General features: G+C 37.9%; 2 protein-coding genes across 4 annotated transcripts; both read right to left on the bottom strand.

The window, feature by feature from the left end:
- Positions 1–8,092: 8,092 nt before the first annotated feature.
- LOC143892572 (uncharacterized) lies at positions 8,093–16,636 on the bottom strand. 2 transcript variants are annotated; one of them, XM_077397294.1, is made up of 6 exons: positions 15,302–16,636; positions 15,044–15,174; positions 10,255–11,195; positions 10,018–10,130; positions 9,148–9,452; positions 8,093–8,806 (listed from the first exon to the last, which is right to left on the bottom strand). In XM_077397294.1, the coding sequence occupies exons 1-5, from the start codon at positions 16,540–16,542 to the stop codon at positions 9,149–9,151; spliced, it is 2,730 nt and encodes a 909-aa protein (XP_077253409.1). In that variant the 5' UTR covers positions 16,543–16,636; the 3' UTR covers positions 8,093–8,806; position 9,148. The 2 variants fall into 2 exon arrangements, with proteins under 2 accessions (XP_077253409.1, XP_077253408.1); XM_077397293.1 differs by lacking the exon at positions 8,093–8,806 and having other exon boundaries at positions 8,898–9,452.
- On the bottom strand, positions 16,394–21,726 carry LOC143892574 (uncharacterized). 2 transcript variants are annotated; one of them, XM_077397296.1, is made up of 6 exons: positions 21,396–21,726; positions 21,166–21,280; positions 19,295–20,271; positions 16,797–16,851; positions 16,647–16,720; positions 16,394–16,530 (listed from the first exon to the last, which is right to left on the bottom strand). In XM_077397296.1, the coding sequence occupies exons 1-5, from the start codon at positions 21,447–21,449 to the stop codon at positions 16,704–16,706; spliced, it is 1,218 nt and encodes a 405-aa protein (XP_077253411.1). In that variant the 5' UTR covers positions 21,450–21,726; the 3' UTR covers positions 16,394–16,530; positions 16,647–16,703. The 2 variants fall into 2 exon arrangements, with proteins under 2 accessions (XP_077253411.1, XP_077253410.1); XM_077397295.1 differs by lacking the exons at positions 16,394–16,530; positions 16,647–16,720 and having other exon boundaries at positions 16,734–16,851; positions 18,802–20,271.
- Between the last annotated feature and the right edge of the window lie 1,179 nt (positions 21,727–22,905).

The following is a 22,905-nucleotide window of genomic DNA, read 5'->3' as shown; positions in this document are numbered from 1 at the left end:
ATAAATGAATTGCTGTGTCTATGAGAATTGGGTGAAGGAATTTTGCTAGTAGAAGTTAGTTCTGGGTTTCATGGTTTTTTTGGGAATGGTAAGGTTTTTTTAATGTCCTTGTCATTGAATATGTTGGGTCCTTTTTAGTTTTGGGTTTCATGTTAGCTTGGCTTTCAGATCATAAATGAATTGCCCTGTGAAGATGAAAATTGTTTGAAGAATTTTGCTAGCAGAAGTTAGTTTTGGGTTTCATGTTATAAATGAATATCTGTGTCTATGAGAATTGGGTGGAGGTATTTTGAGAGTAGAAGTTAGCTATGGGTTTCCATGTTATAATAAATGAATTGCTGCCCATATACAAGAATGGGGTAACAGAATTTGCTACTATCAATGTTATTTGGATGATGGAAATTTGTCCAATTTCATGATGTAAAGGTCTGGTTGATGAGAGTCTGTTTAAGAATTGGGTAAAGCTATTTTGCTAGTAGGAGTTTGATTTTTTGTGATTAGATTGTGCAAAAGATCTTATTTTCTTAGTAGCTTTTCATATATATATATATACTAGTAAAAAACCCCGTGCGATGCACGGACCACATCACAAGTTGATCCAAACCGCCCTTGTGATGGAACACAACATAAATAGGTTGTGCCCCAAAAATCATTTCCATAGGCTGATCCTAGCCTTCCAATCTTATAGAGGTTTCCATAATATGTTGTTCCTCTTAAATCGGGTGGTTAAGATCACCCCATAGATTTTTTTATTAAAAAAGCATAAAGGAGGGGGGTAGGATTGAAATTCTATGGCTTTACTGGGTGCCTTTGTTACCTTTGTTAAAAAGCATAAAGGAGGGGGTAGGATTGAAAATATGTGTGTTGAATGGGTGCCTTTGTTAAAAAAAGTCAAAAAAAGTGATGTGTAATTCCACAAAAAATTCTCTTATTTTCTCTTCTACTATATATATACTAGTAAAAAAACCCGTGCGATGCACGGGCGACAAAGAACTGTACGGACCACATCATAGGTTGATCCAAACCGTCCATGTGATGGAACACAACTTCCATAAGTTGTGCCCGTAAAAGCATTTTTGTAGGCTGATCCTAGCCGTCCAATCTATAAAGGTTTCCATAATTAAAAAAGCATAAAGGAGGGGGGGGTGGGATTGAAATTATGTGGCTTTAATGAGTGCCTTTGTTAAAATCATAAAGGAGGGGGTTAGGACTGAAATTATGTGGCTTTAATGGGTGCCTTTGTTAAAAAGCATAAAGCAGGGGTTATGATTGAAAATATGTGGGTTGAATGAGTGTCTTTGTTAAAAAAAGTGATGTGTAATTCTCATAGAATTTTGGGAGAAATTCAAATAATTCTCTCCTTTCTCTTCTGCTATATATATATATATACTAGTAAAAAACCCCATGCGATGCACGGGCTGGCAAAGAACTGTACGAACCACGTCATAGGTTGATCCAAACCGTCCATGTGATGGAACACAACATAAATAGCATAAATAGGTTGTGCCCCAAAAATCATTTCCATAGGCTGATCCTAGCCATCCAATCTATAGAGGTTTTCATAATTCCCTTTAAATCGGATGGTTAAGATCATCCTATAGATTTTTTATTAAAAAACCATAAAGGAGGGGGGTAAGATTGAAATTATGTGGCTTTAATGGGTGCGTGCGATGCACGGGCCGACAAAGAACTGTACGGACCACGTCATAGGTTGATCCAAACCGTCCATGTGATGGAACACAACATAAATAGGTTGTGCCCCAAAAATCATTTCCGTAGGCTGATCCTAGCCCTCCAATCTATAGATGTTTCCATAATTCATCTTACATCGGATGGTTAAGATCACCCTATAGATTTTTTTATTAAAAAACCATAAAGGAGGGGGGTAAGATTGAAATTATATGGCTTTAATGGGTGCCTTTGTTAAAAGCATAAAGTAGGGGGTAGGATTGAAAATATGTTAGTTGAATGGGTGCATTTGTTAAAAAAAGTCAAAAAAAGTTATGTGTAATTCTCATAGAATTTTCAAAAAAATCAAAAAATTCTCTTCTTTTCCATCCAGCTTATTATAGTATATATATATATATATATATATATATATATATAAAGAACTGTACGGACCACGTCATAAGTTGATCCAAACCGTCCGGAACACAACATAAATAGGTTGTGCCCCAAAAATCATTTCCATAGGCTGATCCTAGCCCTCCAATCTATAGATGTTTCAATAATTCCTCTTAAATCGGATGGTTAAGATCACCCTGTAGATTTTTTATTAAAAAACCGTAAAGGAGGGGGGTAAGATTGAAATTATATGGCTTTAATGGGTGCCTTTGTTAAAAGCATAAAGGAGGGGGTAGGATTGAAAATATGTGAGTTGAATGGGTGCATTAGTTAAAAAAAGTCACAAAAGTGATGTGTAATTCTCATATAATTTTCAAAAAATTCAAAAAACTCACTTATTTTCCTCCCAGCTTATAGTAGTAGTAAAAAATCCCGTGCGATGCACGGGTCGACAAAGAACTGTACGGACAACATCACGGGTTGATCCAAACCGTCCATGTGATGGAACACAACATAAATAGGTTGTGCCCCAAAAATCATTTTCATAGGCTGATCCTAGCCCTCCAATCTATAGAGGTTTCCATAATATGTTGTTCCTCTTAAATCGGATGGTTAAGATCACCCTATAGATTTTTTATTAAAAAAGCATAAAGGGGGGTAGGATTGAAATTATTTGGCTTTAATGGGTGTCTTTGTTAAAAAGCATAAAGGAGAGGGTAAGATTGAAAATATGTGTGTTGAATAGGTGCCTTTGTTAAAAAAAGTCAAAAAAAGTGATGTGTAATTCTACAAAAAATTCTCTTATTTTCTCTTCTACTATATATACATACTAGTAAAAATTGCACGGGCCGACAAAGAACTGTACGGACCACGTTATAGGTTAATCCAAACTGTCCATGTGATAGAACACAACATAAATAAGTTGTGCCCCAAAAATCATTTCCATAGGCTGATCCTATCCCTCCAATCTGTAGAGGTTTCCATAATTCCTCTTAAATCGGATGGTTAAGATCACCCTATAGATTTTTTATTAAAAAACCATAAAGAAGGGGGGTAAGATTGAAATTATGTGGCTTTAATGGGTGCCTTTGTTAAAAAGCATAAAGGAGGGGGTAGGATTGAAAATATGTGGGTTGAATGGGTGCATTTGTTAAAAAAAGTCAAAAAAAGTGATGTGTAATTCTCATAGAATTTTCAAAAAATTCAAAAAATTATCTTCTTTTATCTTCTGCTATATATATATATATATATATATATATATATATATATATATAGAGAGAGAGAGAGAGAGAGAGAGAGAAAGAGAGAGAGAGAGGAAACTGTTGGTGAGCTTAAGCGCACCAAACTTATGGTGTATGATGCGCTTAAGCTCCCCAATCACATGGGTCCCACAGCTCCATAGGTGATCCAAACCATTCATTTGCAAGGCCTAATCATAGATAGGGTGTGTACCAAAAATCAGCTCCATAGGATCATCCTAACCCCTCCATTTGTGGAGGACAAAAATGGACAGATTTGTGGACAAACACTGTCTATCCATTTTGTCCTCCACAAATGGAGGGGTTAGGATGATCTTATGGAGCTGATTTTTGGTACACACCCTATCTATGATAAGGCCTTTTAAATGAATGCTTTGGATCACCATAACAAAGTGGGGCCCCATGTGATTGGGCGCTTAAGCGCACCAAGAGTTTCCTCATGTATATATATATATATATATACATACTAGTAAAAAAACCCGTGCGATGCACGGGCCGACAAAGAACTGTACAGACCATGTCATAGGTTGATCCAAACTGTCCATGTGATGGAACACAACATAAATAGGTTGTGCCCCAAAAATCATTTCCATTAGCTGATCCTAGCCCTCCAATCTATAGATGTTTCCATAATACCTCTTAAATCGGATGGTTAAGATCACCCTATAGATTTTTTATTAAAAAACCATAATGCTCAGTTCTCTCGTCGGGAAAGGAAAGGAAAGGGAAGTGAAGGGAAAGATACTAATGTGGCAGAAAGAAAAGTGAAGGAAAAGAAACTTGACAGAAAACCTGTCATTTGAGAGTTTCGTTGCACAGAAACCTCACAGAAATCTTATAGAAACTACAAAAATATGTGTTTCGTTGCAGGGAAACTCAATAGAAATCTGTTAAATAGAAACTGTGACAAACTGACATGCAGAATGATGCCAACATAGAATCTAGTCTAAAATAAGTGAGTCCAACCCTCTGAAGTCAATCAAAATAAGAAAAACCATGACAAACAGAAGTTGAATAATAACAATGCCAATCAAATTGTCATAAATATAGAGCTGCCAAGATATAAATCAGGCAACCAACATAGACTTGACATAAAATTGTCACAAATATGGAGTTGCCAAGATATAAATCAGGCAACCAACATAGACTTGACACGACATGGAATGGGGTTAGTACTCAAGAAGAAGAAGAACTAGCCTCCGATTAGACAACCAACATCCTCGATTCTAAGTCTCTTATCGTCCATCTAACAACAAATAGTTAGTACTCAACAAGAAGAAGAACAAGCCCCAAATTCGCACCAATTGCTGAACATAACAAGCAATAACACGAAACAAATAAAAGAAACCCCAAACACGACATGGAATGGGGCTTACAACACATAACAACCAACAACATATAACAAATAAAAGAAGCCCAAAACACGACATGGAATGGGGCTTACAACACATTAAATGCAATATCACGCAAAGTAAGAACAAACCTCAAGAAGGTTAGGAAGGAAATCGACAGTAGGATGGTTAACTGCAAAAGAATAAATCAAACAAATCATGACTTAATAAATTCTGAGTAACTAATACATTAAACCCAAATTCTATGTTAAAAAAATCAGAAATGTGAATCTCACTACCATAAACCACTAAACCCCAAAAAACACCGAGTTGCACTAAAAAAGTTTTTAAAAAATCCATATCAAATTCCGGTCAGGTTGAGCTTTTGCTGAAAAACCATATCAAATAAGCAAAAAATAACAAAAAATATGCAAAAAGAAAAAACCAACACATGGAGAGAGAGAGAGATAGAGGGAGAGAGAGAAAGTTTGAATTAAAAAATCCATAAAAACAACCAAAACCCCCAATAAAAAAAATCCCTAAATCTAAAAAAAAACCAACAAACCTAGAGCTTGGATTATCGGTTCTTAGACTCGGAAAAGAGGGAGAAATGAAACTTTATTTCAATTTTATGAAACCCGAAATAGGGTCTCTGTAAATATTCTCAAATAGGGTTTTTCAAAAACACGAAATAGGATTTCTCAAATCAATTTTACAGAGCTATTTATAGAAACCCTATTTCAGATTTACTAAATCAGGTTTATAGAAACCCTATTTCAGATTGGAGAAGATGAGCACAAGGGTTTCAAAAAAAAAAAGAATGGGGAAGAGAGACAAGAAACAGAGAAGAGAGAGTGAGAGGACGTACCGTGAGCGAGGTCGAAGACGAGGCGAGGATGGAGACGACGAAATTGTTTGTGTCTCTTTTTTTTCTCCACACACAGCTACGATCGCGGAAACTTGAGAGAAAGTAGGGTTTTCCGATAGTCTGTATCGGAAATGGGATGGGAGAAAAGTCGTGGAAATGTCTTTTCCACGTCATTTATTTCATTTTCCACGTTTGATAAAAGAACACCACAAATATCAGTTTCCGCGGAAAAATACAGGGGTTTCCCCGGAAACCCAACGGGAAAGGAAACAAGAGAACACAGCATTAAGAACGAACCTCACACAAGTAGGGTTTCTCCCCTTCAACACAGAAACCCTATTTGTGATTTAAACTTTTACCTAAAGCATAAATCTGGAAAATAAATAGTGAATCCTAGTCTCACAGAAACCCTAATTCGATTTAAACTTGATTCAAAGCATAAATCAGAAAGAACATTAGTCAATAACCTTAAATCTTTAAGAACAAACCTCACACGAGTAGGGTTTCTCGCAAGCTTTCTCTGTTGAGTCGAAGAGGGTTTCTCACAAGCTTTCTCACACAAAAAAAAGTGTTGCGGCTAGGATTAGGGTTTTTCCCTCTTTCTTCCTCCTTCGCTTTGTGGCTCGTCGGAAAATCAGTCTCTCTCTCTGTTCTCGTAAGCGCTCTCTCTATGGTTTCTCGCTCTCTCTTCTCTGTTCTCGCAAACTCAGAGAGAGAGAAGTCTATTTGGGGTTTTTTCTCGTGTCCAAGATGAGCTATACAAAGCTCGAGTTCAGCTTGTTTGTTTATCTAACGAGCCTAATTTGGTAAACGAATGAGCCCAAGCCAAGTTTAAGCCAAGTTTTTAATGAGCCAAACCTAAACATATTCATGATCCGACTTAGTTTGTTTGCACCCTACACTGGAGGGGCCTGGCCTAGAGAAGAAAAAAGGGGCGAATATATTACTTTCCCCCGCCCCCCAAAAGGCCGAATGGACCGATATTATTAGACGATCCAAACCGTTCATTTGTTAGGCCCAACTTATTAAGATTGTTATCCTTCATATCCATAAGGCCCTGTTTCATTTGCAAGAAAAATTATTTATTTCATAATTTAGACGGAAATAATAGTTGGGACACCTAGCATCAGTGTATCATTGAATTGACTGCAGCGGGCTAATGTACTTCACGTCATAAGGATTCAATTGAGGCTGCAGTCAATGATACACTGATGCTAGGTGTCCCAAGTACTCAAAAGGGGTAGATATATCACTTCCCAAATAATATGGGTATGGCTAATTTAGAAGCATATCATCGTAAATTGAAGATTCCTCTAAGTAAAAACTGAATAGGATTGGTTGAAGTTATAGTTTTCATGAGTAAATGTAATGAATTTTGGAAATATTTTTCCTTTCCAAACTTTTCTCGCAAATTATTTGGGCAGTGATACCCCACGCCCCCCGAAACCGCATATCATTAGGATATTTTAAGGACAGGAGGAGCCACCTTTACTGCAAGATGCATTAAAAGTGAACAATTTCTGTTGTGTGTGTGTGGGGGGGGGGGGGGGGGGGGATAGATTTATCCTTCAGAGGGGGGGAATATCATGCCCAATTTTTGCAATCCAAACATGGCCTAAGGGCTCAGGTAATTGTAAGTTTGAAAACATCTACCAACCACTTAGGCCTTGTTTGGATTGTAAGAATTTTTTTGTAAAAGTTTGGAAAGCAAATTGTTTCAATATTCCCCACTTTTCAACTATTTGATTACACATGAAAATGCAGCATAGCTCAAGTTTTATTTAAAGGGATTTTCATTCGAGTAATGACAGAATGAAGGGTGCCCTTGCAAAAATCAGCTCCAAGGGCATCCCTATTGGTTGATTTTTGCAAAGTGAAGCACTGAAAAAAGTGAAATGCGCCCAAAAAAGTGGAAAATGTGACCAATTAGGTTTACGACAAAACCTAGAAATCGATCACTGATCCAATTTGAGTACCTCTACGGGATAGACCTCAACAGAAAACTGAAAGTAAAAGGCAGCAAGTGATTGAGTTCAGTAGTTCCTCATATAAAATTATTGACGAATGCGCCTAAAAAAGTGAAAAATGTGTTTAGACTTTGCAAAAATCAACCAATAAGGGCTCCTTGGAGCTGATTTTTGCATGGGCGCCCTTCATTCTATCATTCCTCTTTTCAATCTATTATAATATTAATCTAAATATACCATGACCATATCATATCCATTCAAGCAGAAATGTTTTTGCTGCAATCCAAACATGGCCTTAAGGTCTCAGTTGGATTAATCCTCAGATACGTTTTAGAAAAATCATGAACACACGAGGGCAGACCAGTCACGGAGCAATTTAATTTTACATCAACATAGCTAAATATTAGGCCATTTATATTGGCACTGCCATGTTTTGATAATTGCACTAACTCACCTTGTCTTTGCTTTTGCTCTTGAAAGAAGAGCAAAAATGGGGGAATAAACCTGGCTACCAAAATTTCATTGCCTCAGCACAAAAAGAAAACACCAATCACGAGCAAGTGGGGTAAAAATGGCCACAGCGTTCTCATAAGTACTGAAATGCCACTTTCTCATAAACATTGGTAACAACATTTTTGGGAAAATGACTTTGTTGCACATACCAGCATATAAACTGACGAGCCAACATTATATGGTCCATAATACATCGCTTAGCTCTCCAAAAATACAGTATTCCACTACAAAATGCAAAACCCAAAATCATCACTTCATTCTAACACTTTGCAGAGACCAATTCCCAGTCAATTGGACCTCAAGAAATATGAATGAGACATTTCAATTGCATTCACATCAAATTTAGAAGCCATTTTTTTTTCTTGATGATATAGGGTATCTCCACGCCATTTTAGGGCGACACTAATCCCTATGGATGCACACAATCACCCGTAAACCATGCGCATCGATTTACTACAGGGGGATTCGAACTCAAGTCACTGGGGAGCATACCCACGACTTTAAGCCAAAGAGCCACACCCGTCCGGGTTAAATCTGGAAGCCATGTAAATCAACAGACATCTCCAGAAACCTCACGCATCAATGAGAACTCAACCCCATGCAACATAACTCCCTCAACCCTGTCAGTAGCTCAAAATAAGGTAAAATATTCCGTAGGCCTCGTTTTATAGCCAATATATATACCTGAAAAGTTATGTTATGAGAGCAGCTAGCTTTGCCCAGCACTTCTAGCTCAAACCAGTTGATGCACCTAACAACTCAGTACGTGCAGACCACCACACCTCAGCAGCAAAACCAAGTCACCTGTGAACCTAGGCAGCTCAAAGATTAGATCTATGCCAAGATGGTAGATCATAGTTTTGATTTCGTGTTTTGGGTAAATATCCAAGAAATGTGATCAAAGGAATGGTTGAAATTGAGGTAAAATTGCTTAAAATGTCAAAACGGTAGAATTTACAATCAAAACAAAATTACTCAATGCCAATCACCAAAAGGCATGCTAATTGCTTCACAGAAAAATGATGCAGTCATCTGATAATGTTGCCTTCAGTAACCTAAAATCTTAAATTGATCACAGTGATAGCATAAGAAAAAAAAGCAGGAAATTGAACAATAGAACCCGCCTTGTATGCGACAAAATGTACCTCAATCCTTTACATCAGCTGATTGGAAAATGCTAAAAGCCAAGGATTTTTGCTCATTGGTCAACTGAGAAAACCACTTCCTTACAATTTCATGAGCTGGTTGACTAGTATCAACAGTAAGCTTCGGACTATTATCAATCAATTCCAAGAAATCTAAAGAAAGAAGACTAATCAATGCACTAACAGTAGCAAATTGAAGACAATGATTCCTTCTCTCTGAAGTGTTCAGATCCAAAAAAGTGGACAAACTACATATCAGTTCTTTGATCCCCTTCTGTCGATATCCACCAGAATCAATGCCGAGCCTGGAGAATAGAACAGAGTGAATTAATAAAACTATGAATCAAATGCAAATAAACAAAAACAATGTGATTCATGGACGCCGAACTTCAAAGTTGGAAAGAAGACATGGGGACTTTAATAGGAAATTTTGACTCAAACATTAATGGAAGTCTTATGCCATGATGTGCTTGACAGGCTTGTAAATGTCTCACAATAATTTTACAATTTACTTTCCTACGTGGTCATAAAAAGAATTTTGAAAGCAATCCCCCAACATAAAAAGAAGATGATATAACATTGCTTATATGCCTATCAAACTGAATGACAAAAGTAGATTATCTAAACAAGTTAAGTATGACAAGAAAGACATATCAACCTAACAAGCTAAGCTAGTATACGTTATCCTCACTATTAATGGTGTAATAGGGAAACAAAGAGGCACAATCTTTTCTAAAACTTGGGGAACTCACGTATTAATGTCAATGCCATAATAAATGAATACCAATCAAAATAAGACTCGCATCTGTTACCAAATACTTAACCTGGACATCCCAGATAATAAGATTTTAAAAGGTAAATAAAGCATACCTCCCAAGTTGGCCAATGAGTATAAGAATTGCAGCTGAACATTCCTCAGAGACATGTGAGTCCAACATTTTCAATAGAGGATGAATAAGTTTGGCATATGTCCAATCCCAACTCTGAGCATGAAAACAGGCTTGGTTTCAGAACAAAATCAACATTTTCTATTCAAATTGAGAAATTGAATACAAAAAAGTTTAAAAGAACATATGGAATCGTAGTAAAAGAACATGGGGAGTATACCTTGTAGCACGCAATAAGCTCCAACAGTGAAACAATATCACTAAAGTGGCAGAAACTCCAATGAGTAACAAAATTAGGTTGAAGACTCATCTGTATTCCTTCCTTCAATAAGCAACAAGATTCACCACCATCAGTATTCATCCCATCAAGATCATTTCCATCACCAGGGTTTTCTTCCGACCTCACCATGGGAGCTGGTATGGTGTATACCAATGAGGGAATTGGTTCCTTCAGAAGTTGATTTCCAATCCCTGAGATATCGTAATCCTGTAGTTTTTCCAGCAGCAACAATATAACTTCTTCCACACAGTCTGTGCCCTCAGCAAATGGGCATTGCGCGCAGGGAGAGAACTGAGGGCAAACATCACTTGCTGAAGGGACACAAGAAGAAAAAGTGTCATGTGATCCGGGCTGTTGGATCATTGGTTTTCCTAAAGTTCCTGGAATTATCCTCGAGCCATTCCGGGTTTGCACCAAAGTGCCAACTGGCCCACCCCCTCTCTCAAGAAATGAAACAATAGACGTTATGGCAGCCATAATCAAACTGTATTTTCCCACAGAAAAATATTTCTTTCCGCATACAGAAGCAAAAATATGGAGCGCCATCAGAACCCAAGAAGAATCAGTTTTGCACAGTCGAAGAATATTATACGAAGCCTCACAAATAAAACCAATGTGGTCAATTGCTGTGCAAATAGATGATAGTATAATGCCTCCAGCTACTAACTGGTCAATTGTAGCTGTTTTGGAGGATACGAACACAATTCTTCCATCCAAAGAGAGGACTTTGCTACCTGAATTGCAAGGATGTAATGGTTCACATGGGACATCATTGCGTACCAGAACTCTTCTACCAATAAGAAAATCTTCAATGAGACTGAACAGGATGTCTCGCTGGCATAATTCTAGAAATAAGCTTTGTGTTTCCACATCAGATAGCACTGCAAGAAGACAATATTAGACGATCAGAATTACACAACTGAAGAGTAATCATATAGACAAAAAAGTATATGACACACACACACACACACACACACACACACACACACACAGACCAGAGGCTAATGAATAGACCGAAGACTTGAAGAGTAATCATGTAGACAAAGAATATATGAAGCACCAACACAGACCAGAGGGTCCGGGTAATGAATAGACTTCTGTTCTTATGGAAATAAGGATGAATGGAGGTAAAACAGCGTGCAAATTTGTACTCTAGTTCAAATGTGAATAAGAAAATTGGACTAAAGCAACATAAGATAGGGGTAAAAGTAAATCTCATAAAACTTCCACTGCCCAAAGATGTAAACTACACCTACAGGGAAACAAAAATCGTCCAAGTTACATGTACGCCAAGAATATACAATCGGGTAGCTATCCCTATCCACACAATCAATAGAAACAGGTGGAACTGCAGAAGCTCAGTTTTTTTTAATTTTATGTACAAAATTGCTTCGTTGGTCTTTTGTGCAAAGCATCGGTAATATAGCAGTCAAAGTAAAGGAATATATAGCTAAACAATACCAAAGAAACATTCTTGACTCCGCAGTCTGCATCAATAGCATAGAATAAACTGCAGACAATAAAAATATACAGTGATAGAATGATAGAATGAAGGGCGCCGCCACCACCACCACCACACAAACTGTTGAAAAGAGGAATGATAGAATGAAGGGCGCCCTTGCAAAAATCAGCTCCAAGGAGCCCTTATTGGTTGATTTTTGCCAAGTCAACACATTTTTCACTTTTTAGGCGCATTCGTCAATAATTTTATATGAGGAACTACTGAACTCAATCACTTGCTGCCTTTTACTTTCAGTTTTCTATTGAGGTCTATCCCTTAGAGGTTCTCAAATTGGATTAGTGATCGATTTCTAGGTTTTGTCGTAAACCTAATTGGTCACATTTTTCACTTTTTTGGGCGCATTCTACTTTTTTCGGTGCTTCACTTTGCAAAAATCAACCAATAGGGATGCCCGTGGAGCTGATTTTTGCAAGGGCACCCTTCATTCTATCATTACTCGAATGAAAATCCCTTTAAATAAAACTTGAGCTATGCTGCATTTTCATGTGTAATCAAATAGTTGAAAAGTGGGGAATATTGAAACAATTTCCTTCCCAAACTTTTACAAAAAATTTCTTGCAATCCAAACAGGGCCTAAGTGGTTGGTAGATGTTTTCAAACTTACAATTACCCGAGCGCTTAGGCCATGTTTGGATTTCAAAAATTGGGCATGATATCCCCCCCCCCCCAAAAAAAAAAAAAATGGTTAACTTTTAATGCATTTTGCAGTAAAGGTGGCTCCTCCAGTCCTTAAAATATCCTAATGATATGCGGTTTCGGGGGCGTGGGGTATCACTGCCCTAATAATTTGCGGGAAAAGTTTGGAAAGGAAAAATATTTCCAAAATTCATTACATTTACTCATGAAAACTATAACTTCAACCAATCCTATTCAATTTTTACTTAGAGGAATCTTCAATTTACGATGATATGCTTCTAAATTAGCCATACCCATATTATTTGGGAAGTGATATATCTACCCCTTTTGAGTACTTGGGACACCTAGCATCAGTGTATCATTGACTACAGCAGGCTAATGTACTTCACGTCATAAGGATTCAATTTATTTCCCTCTAAATTATGAAATAAATAATTTTTCTTGCAAATGAAACAGGGCCTTACGGATGTGAAGGATAACAATCTTAATAAGTTGGGCCTAACAAATGAACGGTTTGGATCGTCTGATAATATCGGCCCACTCGGCCTTTTGGGGGGAGGGGGGAAGTAATATATTCGCCCCTTTTTTCTTCTCTAGGCCAGGCCCCTCCAGTGTAGGGTGCAAACAAACTAAGTCGGATCATGAACATGTTTAGGTTTGGCTCATTAAAAACTTGGCTTGAGCTCATTCGTTTACTAAATGAGCTGAACCCGAACCCAAAAATTAGGCTCGTAAGCCGAACTCGAGTTTTGTATAGCTCGTCTTGGACACGAGAAAAAACCCCAAATCGACTTCTCTCTCTCTCTCTCTGAGTTTGCGAGAACAGAGAAGAGAGAGCGAGAAACCCTATAGAGAGAGCGCTTGCGAGAACAGAGAGAGAGACTAATCTTCCGACGAGCCACAGAGCGAAGGAGGAAGAAAGAGGGAAAAACCCTAATCCTAGCCGCAACACTTTTTTTTTGCGAGAAAGCTTGTGAGAAACCCTCTTCGACTCAACAGAGAAAGCTTGCAAGAAACCCTACTCGTGTGAGGTTTGTTCTTAAAGATTTACGGTTATTGACTAATGTTCTTTCTGATTTATGCTTTGAATCAAGTTTAAATCGAATTAGGGTTTCTGTAAGACTAGGATTCACTATTTATTTTCCTGATTTATGCTTTGGGTAAAAGTTTAAATCACAAATAGGGTTTCTATGTTGAAGGGGAGAAACCCTACTTGTGTGAGGTTCGTTCTTAAAGATTTTGTATGAACAAGGGTTTAGGGTTTTTTCTATTGACTACTGTTTTTCTGATTTATGCTTGTAATGTGTTTACTAAACGAGCCGAACCCGAGCCCAACGAAGCTATATCATCGTAAATTGAAGATTCCTCTAAGTAAAAACTGAATAGGATTGGTTGAAGTTATAGTTTTCATGAGTAAATGTAATGAATTTTGGAAATATTTTTCCTTTCCAAACTTTTCCCGCAAATTATTCGGGCAGTGATACCCCACGCCCCCGAAACCGCATATCATTAGGATATTTTAAGGACTGGAGGAGCCACCTTTACTGCAAAATGCATTAAAAGTTAACAATTTCTGTTTGGGGGGTGGGGGGGGGGGGTGGGTAGATTTATCCTTTGGGGGGGGGGGGGGGGATATCATGCCCAATTTTTGCAATCCAAACATGGCCTAAGGGCTCAGGTAATTGTAAGTTTGAAAACATCTACCAACCACTTAGGCCCTGTTTGGATTGCAAGAAATTTTTTGTAAAAGTTTGGAAAGGAAATTGTTTCAATATTCCCCACTTTTCAACTATTTGATTACACATGAAAATGCAGCATAGCTCAAGTTTTATTTAAAGGGATTTTCATTCGAGTGATGATAGAATGAAGGGTGCCCTTGCAAAAATCAGCTCCACGGGCATCCCTATTGGTTGATTTTTGCAAAGTGAAGCACCGAAAAAAGTGGAATGCGCCCAAAAAAGTGAAAAATGTGACCAATTAGGTTTACGACAAAACCTAGAAATCGATCACTAATCCAATTTGAGTACCTCTACGGGATAGACCTCAACAGAAAACTGAAAGTAAAAGGTCGCAAGTGATTGAGTTCAGTAGTTCCTCACATAAAATTATTGACGAATGCGCCTAAAAAGTGAAAAATGTGTTGACTTGGCAAAAATCAACCAATAAGGGCTCCTTGGAGCTGATTTTTGCAAGGGCGCCCTTCATTCTATCATTCCTCTTTTCAACAGTTTAAAAATATTAGCCTTCTACGTTAAACAAATAATGGATCACAAAACAGCTTTAAATCTCTAAAAAAAAAAAGACCACCAGAACATAAAAAAGATCGAGGTGGTCAATAAGAACACACACCACCACCACCACCACCACACAAAAGGGAACACAACAGCTATGGGCTACAGAGGGGGTGATTTCCAACAACTAATGAGACGTTCACAACTCCCTCCTTAATCAAAGTGGCTGCCACATTATTATGTAGGAATCTAATCTCCAGAGCCACAACTTATTGAGTATCATATATTAAATAGAAAAATTTTCTATTATCAAATTGTGAAATGTAAAGTTTGATCTGACCTCTGTTTAATTGTTCTGCAAAAGAATCTGACCAGAACAACAAATCACCAGTGCTGACACATCTGGAATTTGCTGAAGCCGCAACCGAAAAATTGTTCAGCAGCAATGAAAAGAATACACAAGCCTTCTCCCTAAAGCAACAACGGTAATTAACATTCAGATTCCACCACATCATGTAATTCAAGAAAATAATACACCAAAGTTGCAGATAAACCTCAGAAAAGACACAACTTGAATGGCATGGCAACAAACACTTACTCAGGTTGAAGGTCTTGTTCCAACGCAAGAGTAAGCAGAACCTCCTTAACCACCCAATCTGTTTGAGAAAAGATACAGCTTCGAGATATGCAGTTCTCTCTGGCACAAAAAACCCTAGAAATACAGCCTGCATCCTTACTATTTGAAAATACAACGAAGTATGTTGGAATGCTCGTAAGTGTAAGTCCAGCTATCCCAGTACATACAACTTTTTGCACCTCAGTGCTACTAGAAATAGGCATCTGTTTCGCAATTCCCATCTCTGCATCGGACTCCGGGACTTGGTAATAAGCATTTTGGCCAATTGGAATCAATTGCTCATCATTATTCACTGGTTCTCCATGTAACTGAGCAGGACCCTTAACATTGTGGGATAATAGCCCCTGGGAAGTGTCTGAAATTTTAATTTTTGACCGATTGGAATCAATTTCCATATCGATTACATCAAAGGTATGAGATGGAACCAAACTTTTTTCCTCAATTGTCAAACTTTTATAAAGTCCCCCCTGTATCAAATGACTAGAGTCGTCATCTTCAGACACTTTAAGCTCAGTAAATATGATATCATGTAAAGGTGACAGAGGCATTTCCATTGCAAGCCTGAACTTTTCCTCATCCGCAGGATTATCCAACTCCAATAACTTCATATAATCCCCACTTAACATTTCAAAAAATGCGGTGGATTGATCAATCCTAACAGCCTCAACTTTTTCAGTATGGAAGTGTCCACCTTGAGTGCATTCGATTGCCACATTGTCTGTCAAGTTTTCCTTGGCATCTCGACCACAAGGCTCTGAACCAAGACAGTGCTTCTGAGCCATCTTTCTCTTCTTGGTGGGTCTAAAGTGCTGGCCAGCTAAATCATCAAGAGGCTTAGAAACTGGGTCTGTCTCATTTCTCAGGTGCCTAGAGTTTCCATCACTTTCATAGCAAATTGACGCAGGCATTGTAGAAGTAAGACCTAAAATGTCATGCAAAGAATAAAGTTCTTCCTCAATCTTCAAATTCAACTTCCTATCCTCAGAATACAAATATGCAACAGATTTCAGGACATCTTGAATTTTCCTTTTCTTCTCGAATTTTCCTTCTCTATCATTATTTTCGGCCAGCATTCCTAGCGTTTCAACGTGCGTATTTTTAGTCACTTCATCAGAGACTACCCTAATGGTTGATGCTTGTTTGTTCTCGGCAAATTTTGCTGATGTAGCGACAGAAGAAACAAGTCTTCCCTGTGAGCCCATCAACTGTTTATCAGAAAAGGATGTGCTAGTGGAATATATGTCAGAATTTTGTGACTTGCTTCTGACGGAACCTCCAACCAGAGACTCCAATTCAGAAAATATACCTGAAATTGGTTGAGGACAGCTCCCGCCAGAGATCGGAAGCAAAGGCCCAGTACATTCTACTGCTTTCCCGAAACTGTCAAAAGAATCAGGTGTCGTATGGTGAGTTTTCATGAGCTCGTCTTCAGTTTGACAATGCAAATCACACACACCTATACTTGAGATGATGTTATTCAAGCCAAATCTCTGTAACTTTGAGTCGCCAATCTACAAAATAAATTAGTCAAGAGATTTAGATTGAATAGAATTATAGAAAATGAGCAGAAGGTTACATGCACTTCGTACAAAAGCTTCAAAATTAATACAAGCAAAGACGCTCATAAAGAAAATTTTATGCATGTGCCGGCACTCGGTAAACACCTAAGGCAACTAAACATGCATAATCCGGCCTATTGAAGGACCAATTAACACAATTTTAGACACTATTTTAGAACATGTGTGCTATGACTTCGTACAGCAGAAGTACTTGAGTAATGAGATTTTTTTATTTGAACATTTCGGCCTTCAAAGTTCTAAGTACTTGAGTATTGAGATTTGAGAATATATCAAAAAGAGGTGGACTTGCTTGAGCACCCACTTTTATCTTCAACTATTCAATGCCAAGGTTTGAAATTTCGAATTTTGCTAAAAAAAAAAAAACAAATTTTGGAAATTTTGGCCGAAATTTCAGCAAAAAACATAAATTTCAGATTTTTTTAAAGTCACATATGGCAGAAATTTCGGAAATTTAGGCCAAAATATGGGACGACGTCGAATTCATGTACTTTCGGTGTCAGCCCCGGCCGAAATTTAAAACCATGTTCAATGCCTTCTTTCTTCTTTTCATTCCACTGCCTCCCCCCTCACTCGTATTCATTCATTGTCATGCCTTCACCTAATTAATGTTCTAAACCTCATTTCTTATGATCCTGTTGGACTATTGAGGGAAAATGGAGTCCAGCTCAATCCTTAGGCCAAGGGGCAAAACAATTGATTTGTTGGTCTTCCCCTTTCAATCTTTCATAAAAGGTTTGTCTTAAAATTATGCATCTGTGGCGATTGCTGACATCCCTAGCCCCGTCTAATCCTGAGACTAACAATCCATGAAGGGCACATCTAAGTCCCACCATTTGATGTATAACTACCTACATAGTGCAAGGTAACACACTTTGAGAACCCTAGCCTTCATATAAAAGTGAAAATACAAGTAGTGGCATGGCAATGACTCTCTTTTTTTTTCTTGTTCATGAGTCATCAAGATGCTTCCCGAAAGAAGGTTTAATAACTGCGTGTCTGCGTGGACATGAACCCTGCTGGCATTGGAGAAATATTTAAAGAGCGAGGTGATAACTCTTTTTGGAATAAGTGGGTCAGTTTTTTTTTTTTTTAATGATAAAATACTTGGGTCAGTTATAGGGTGGGAGATTCCAAAAAGTTGTCAGGTGGGCCAAAGTGATTCAAATGGTTGAGACAGGGTGATCTACATGATATGCTCTGCCCTAGCAGGAAGACGGATGATGTAGTTGATGGTGCCTGCTCAACGGGTTTCAAGTTGATAATTTTGATTTCCAGGTATCTTATTTATTTACAGTTGATAATTTTTTGAATGGTATTTATTTACAGTTTTCCAACGACACATCGCTGTTCTGTGGGGTCTCAGTAGTCCAAGCTTCGTACATCTTTTTTTTTAAATAAGGTAACAGATTTAGTGAATAAAATAAATACCACAAATGTCATTGGGCAGAGATTTGCCAATAACAAAAGGTCTTTTGGAATATTCTTAGCTAGCTTGTCAGCTAGATCAATAGTATTGCTAATGTGCATGCTGAATACAAGTATGTGATGATGAGTTAATTAAAACGAGTTTTTGAATTTTGAACTGAATGGAGATGAGATGAGGTGGTTGAGATCTAAGCAAAGGATATGTCTAGGGTTTCAAATGTTGTAACCAAGAAAATGATGTTAGGGTAGGTTGAAGTAGGGAAATTGAAGAAAGAATGAAGAGTAGTGGCTGAAACGTAGGTGTTCAGAACTTCAGAATTATGGATTTTGAATGGTGGATTTAGAATTATGCCGACAGGAAAGATTAGGCTTTGATATAATGAAAGGAACTGTAAGAAGTAGGTTTTTTGAAGAGAGAATAAGGGGAAAAAGAGTTTCTAGATGTAGGATTTGTACCTTTCTTGAATCTAACAGAGATGCCCTTTGAATCTTGATCAACTAAGATCTGTTACAATGTTAAACCTGCTCCAATCTCAAGCGGATCAAAGGGAGGGAGTGATAAGAAGAAAAAGAAGAGGAGAGGAATAAAAGTCATGGAGTTTGACTGTATTATCTATGTGAGACCCCAATAAAATGGCTGATATATGGCTGACAAACTAATTACCAGACTACCATTAGTGGCATACACCATAATTGTAATCAAACCTATGTGTAATTTCAAACAACTAGTGAACTTTATTACTCAAGTTCTTGATTATGTTTAAAGAATTTCTTAAAAAATAATTAAAAACAACTACGACTCTGTGGATATTGCTTTGACTAAGACTTTTCAACTTGGTCAAAAGAAATTATGATGTTACTAAAGCATATAGACCACCAAATTTACCTTCAAACAAGAAATACTGTTTAATTCGGAGAAAGCATATACAAGAAGTGTCCAAGTACCAACCTTTGTCAAACCATCTATACCTTTTCTGCGAGATAAAGACCTACCAAGTGCATTCAAGCGGCACGAGAAATTGATGGCATCCTGCTTTAAGGTACTTAATTCCTGCTGTAGTAAATTATTTCGGGCTTTCTCCAACTTAACCGTTCTTTTAGCATGCCTTACTTTCATCTTTTCCAGTTTCAGTTGCTCTTTTAAAACTATTTTTACCGCATTTTCAGTATTTACATTATCACCAGGTTGGACAGGATGACACCTTTTACCTCCGATACACAAACAACCCTTGTAATCTTTTCTAGCTGAAATAATTCCTTGTATCTCCTTCTCTAGTGCTTTGTTCCTTTGCCCCACCTCCTCCAATTGTTGAGACAAATTATCAGCACGGATTTTTTCATCAAGTGCTTTCTTCCTATTCACTTCTGCACATCTCTTCTGCTCATCTGCTTTTGCCGTCTCCGAATCTGCACGTTTTTTCTCTCTATTTGCTTTCTGTTTCTCTTCTTCTGCCCTTTTGATCGCTATTTCGGTTTTTGACCTCCCGGAAATCAATTTTGTTCTTGCTTCATTAGCTTCAATCTTTAATGCTTCTAAGCAAATCCTACATTCTTCTGCCTTTTTTCTCTCAATGTCTGCAAGCCTCTTCTCTTCTTCAGCCTTACTCTTTTCCACTTTTAACAACTTCCATACTTCAGCAGCTTTTTGTTTCTCTTCCTCAGTCTTCTTCTTCTTTGAGTCCCCCCTCTTTCTTTCTTTCTCAAGAAGCTCCTTTAGTTTCTTTATTTCCTTCTTCCCTTCTAAAACACGAGATGCGAGTAATCCATCCACATCTTCATCTTGACCGCCCGGGCATTCTTTTTTCTGTAATGAAGAGACACTTGCCTTCAAGTTACGTATCTCTTGCTCCAATTCATGTCTAATTCTGGATTCCCGTTCTTTCGCTTCTCTTTCTAGCTCTGTTCGTTCTTGCTCCTCCTCGTATGCTGGAAACCAAGTGTCATAACATCACATCAGTCAAAATTCAGCACAAAGACATCTGGCATTGGGCTGCCATTAAAAAAAAAAGACATATGGCATTGGGTCATGCAACAAATGGAAATAACAAGGCTGTATTTGTTCCAGATCCACTTCAATTAAGTAGTGGAAACAAAGTACACAGAAATCATTCACCAGTATACTGCTTAGCAAGTTATCATATAAAAAATTGACATGTAATCAACAAAGCGTACTCGCAAGGGATGATCATAACAAAAGCTACAAGCCTACAATACTTAAAACTTAAAAGATTTAATTTACTGTGTGACATTATCTGAATTTATATGTGTATGACCCATTTACTAAAACAATGCCATAAGACACAGATTTCCCACATTTCTTCGGTGAGTATTTCAAGAAGAACAACCAGCTACAGTTCAAGGGGTTGAGTCCAGTTATATGCACAGAGAGGCAGCACAGAAAAAAAATATAGGCCCATGTATAAAGACCATAATTAATAATCAGACAGTGTGACTATACTTTAAGTCATGCAAAATACCCATTTCAAAGTCAATTTGAATATTGGTTAGACGGATAACTGCACCGTGCACTACCACGATCAAAATGTCAATTCAATTATTACAATGAACTGATGAACTCTTTATTTGTTAACCACACATGTTGATGAAAATAAAGATGAATTTTCCGCTGCCGTAAAATTAGTTGGCCATTGTCCATTAGAGATATTGAAAGAAACTACTTAGCTAATTGCATTTAGCATAACACAGTATTAAATAACCTATGCATTTTAAAGAGAATATAACTGATGAGGGTAAGAACATATGCTTTTTAAAGAAAATTAAACGGATAAGGGTCACACAAATGAATTTGGATTTCATTACCTCTCTTGAGATCGAGATTCTCATTTTGGAGCACGTCAATTTGGTGCTCCAGGAGCTTTACGGCCTGCCTTAGAGCATTTCTTTTCTCTTCCAATTTCAAAAACCTCTCTTTCAGCTGTTTTTTCAGAACAAAATTAAATAAATGAGATAAGAACAAATTTAATTGAAGAAACTGCTGAAAGAAAAAAAATAGAAAAGAAAAAGAGGAGCTTGTGAATTCGAATTAGTACTGATGCACAGCATGATTTGGAAGGATCAGATTCTACGCTTATTTTTGTGGCCATGCCCCGAGAAGATAGAAAGTAAAGATCTAGGGTTAGGGCTTTTATCAAGGAAGGTAGGAGAGTGCAGAATAGAGGGGTTTAGGTCTGAAACATTGAGATTTGTAGGAGGATTACATTAGAGATTTATGGATCTAACGAACATGAATGGTTTTGATTTTTGCAGGGTAACGATGCCATTGATCAAGGCTCAGCTGATCGAGAAGCCGTTGGACTTCTCAAAAACCCAAAACCCCTCGAACGCAATTTTAATCGATGGAAGCACGTGAGGTACACGTGAGAGAGATGTTCATCCGCTCAAAGACTTCTCTCTAGTAGGCCCGGTCTCAAATGGGCCATGTCCAAATCTCCTCCATCGGATGTTCGATCTTTTAGAAGCCTGATAAATGAGTAAATTTTGGAAATGATAAATGCGCCCCTTTTCATCGCTAGGGACACCCAACTGTACTGTATGATAAATCGGCCACCTTCAACCATAAATTCGCTCCCTTGTACATCTCTCTCTCTCTATGAACCTTTGGTGGGGCCTGACTAGTGAGTTGTTTAGATTTTTTAACAAGGTAGGGCCCATCTTTACTTATTCTCACAACACCTATTTATCCTCTCCTCTCTCTTTTTTGCATAAACCATTGGTGGGCTCTCACCATGAATGGTTTAGATCTTTGAAGAAGGTGGACATCATAAAAGCGTATTTAAAAAAAAATCACGCACACTTGGGCCCACTTGGTTTGAAGATCCAAACCTTTCATTTGTCAACCCCTACATAAATAGGCCTTGACCATAAAATCATCTCCATATGATGATCCAAACCCTCCTATCAGCCTCTGCAGATTGGAGAGTTAGGATTGTCTTATAGATATGAATTATGGGGAAAGGCATGTTCACATAGGGGAGAGTGAGCCTTGGCACAACGGTAAGGTTGCTCCATTGTGACCACCACTATGACCTGGTGGTCACGGAAACAGCCTATCTACAAAGCATGGATAAAGCTGCTTACATCTAGCTCTCCCCCCGGACCCCGCAATAGCGGGAGCCTCGTGCACTGGGCCGCCCGCCTATTCACACAGGGGCCCATCAAATGAACGATCTGAATATTGGAAAAATGTGGGCCGCGATGACTTTTCTAATAAATACGTTACATGGTGTATGTATGTAGGTGCATGTATATTTAAAAAAAAAATAGAGTGGGCCTACCTTGTTCAAATATCTAAACCATTCGGTCGCTAGGCCCCCACCGTAAATACCATTAGATCATCTCACATGGATGATCTAACTCTTCATCTATAGAGATTTTTATAAAGTGTAGTTTATCTACTTATAAGAGGATTAGGATCTTCCAATGAAAATGATTTTTTGGGGCAGTCTAGTAACATTGACCCAAACAAGGTTGCCTCCGCTGTATTTAAAAAAATATATGCTCACCTATGAACTTATGCAGTATACAAGGTGGGCATCATTG

Source organism: Tasmannia lanceolata, unplaced genomic scaffold (genome assembly GCF_043159265.1).
Source record: "Tasmannia lanceolata isolate RefF3 unplaced genomic scaffold, GAP_Taslan_0.1 ptg000015l, whole genome shotgun sequence".
In the NCBI taxonomy this organism is placed as follows: domain Eukaryota; kingdom Viridiplantae; phylum Streptophyta; class Magnoliopsida; order Canellales; family Winteraceae; genus Tasmannia; species Tasmannia lanceolata.
The sequence above is the reverse complement of the archived record's forward strand: the minus strand, read 5'-3'. Positions and strand labels throughout refer to the sequence as shown.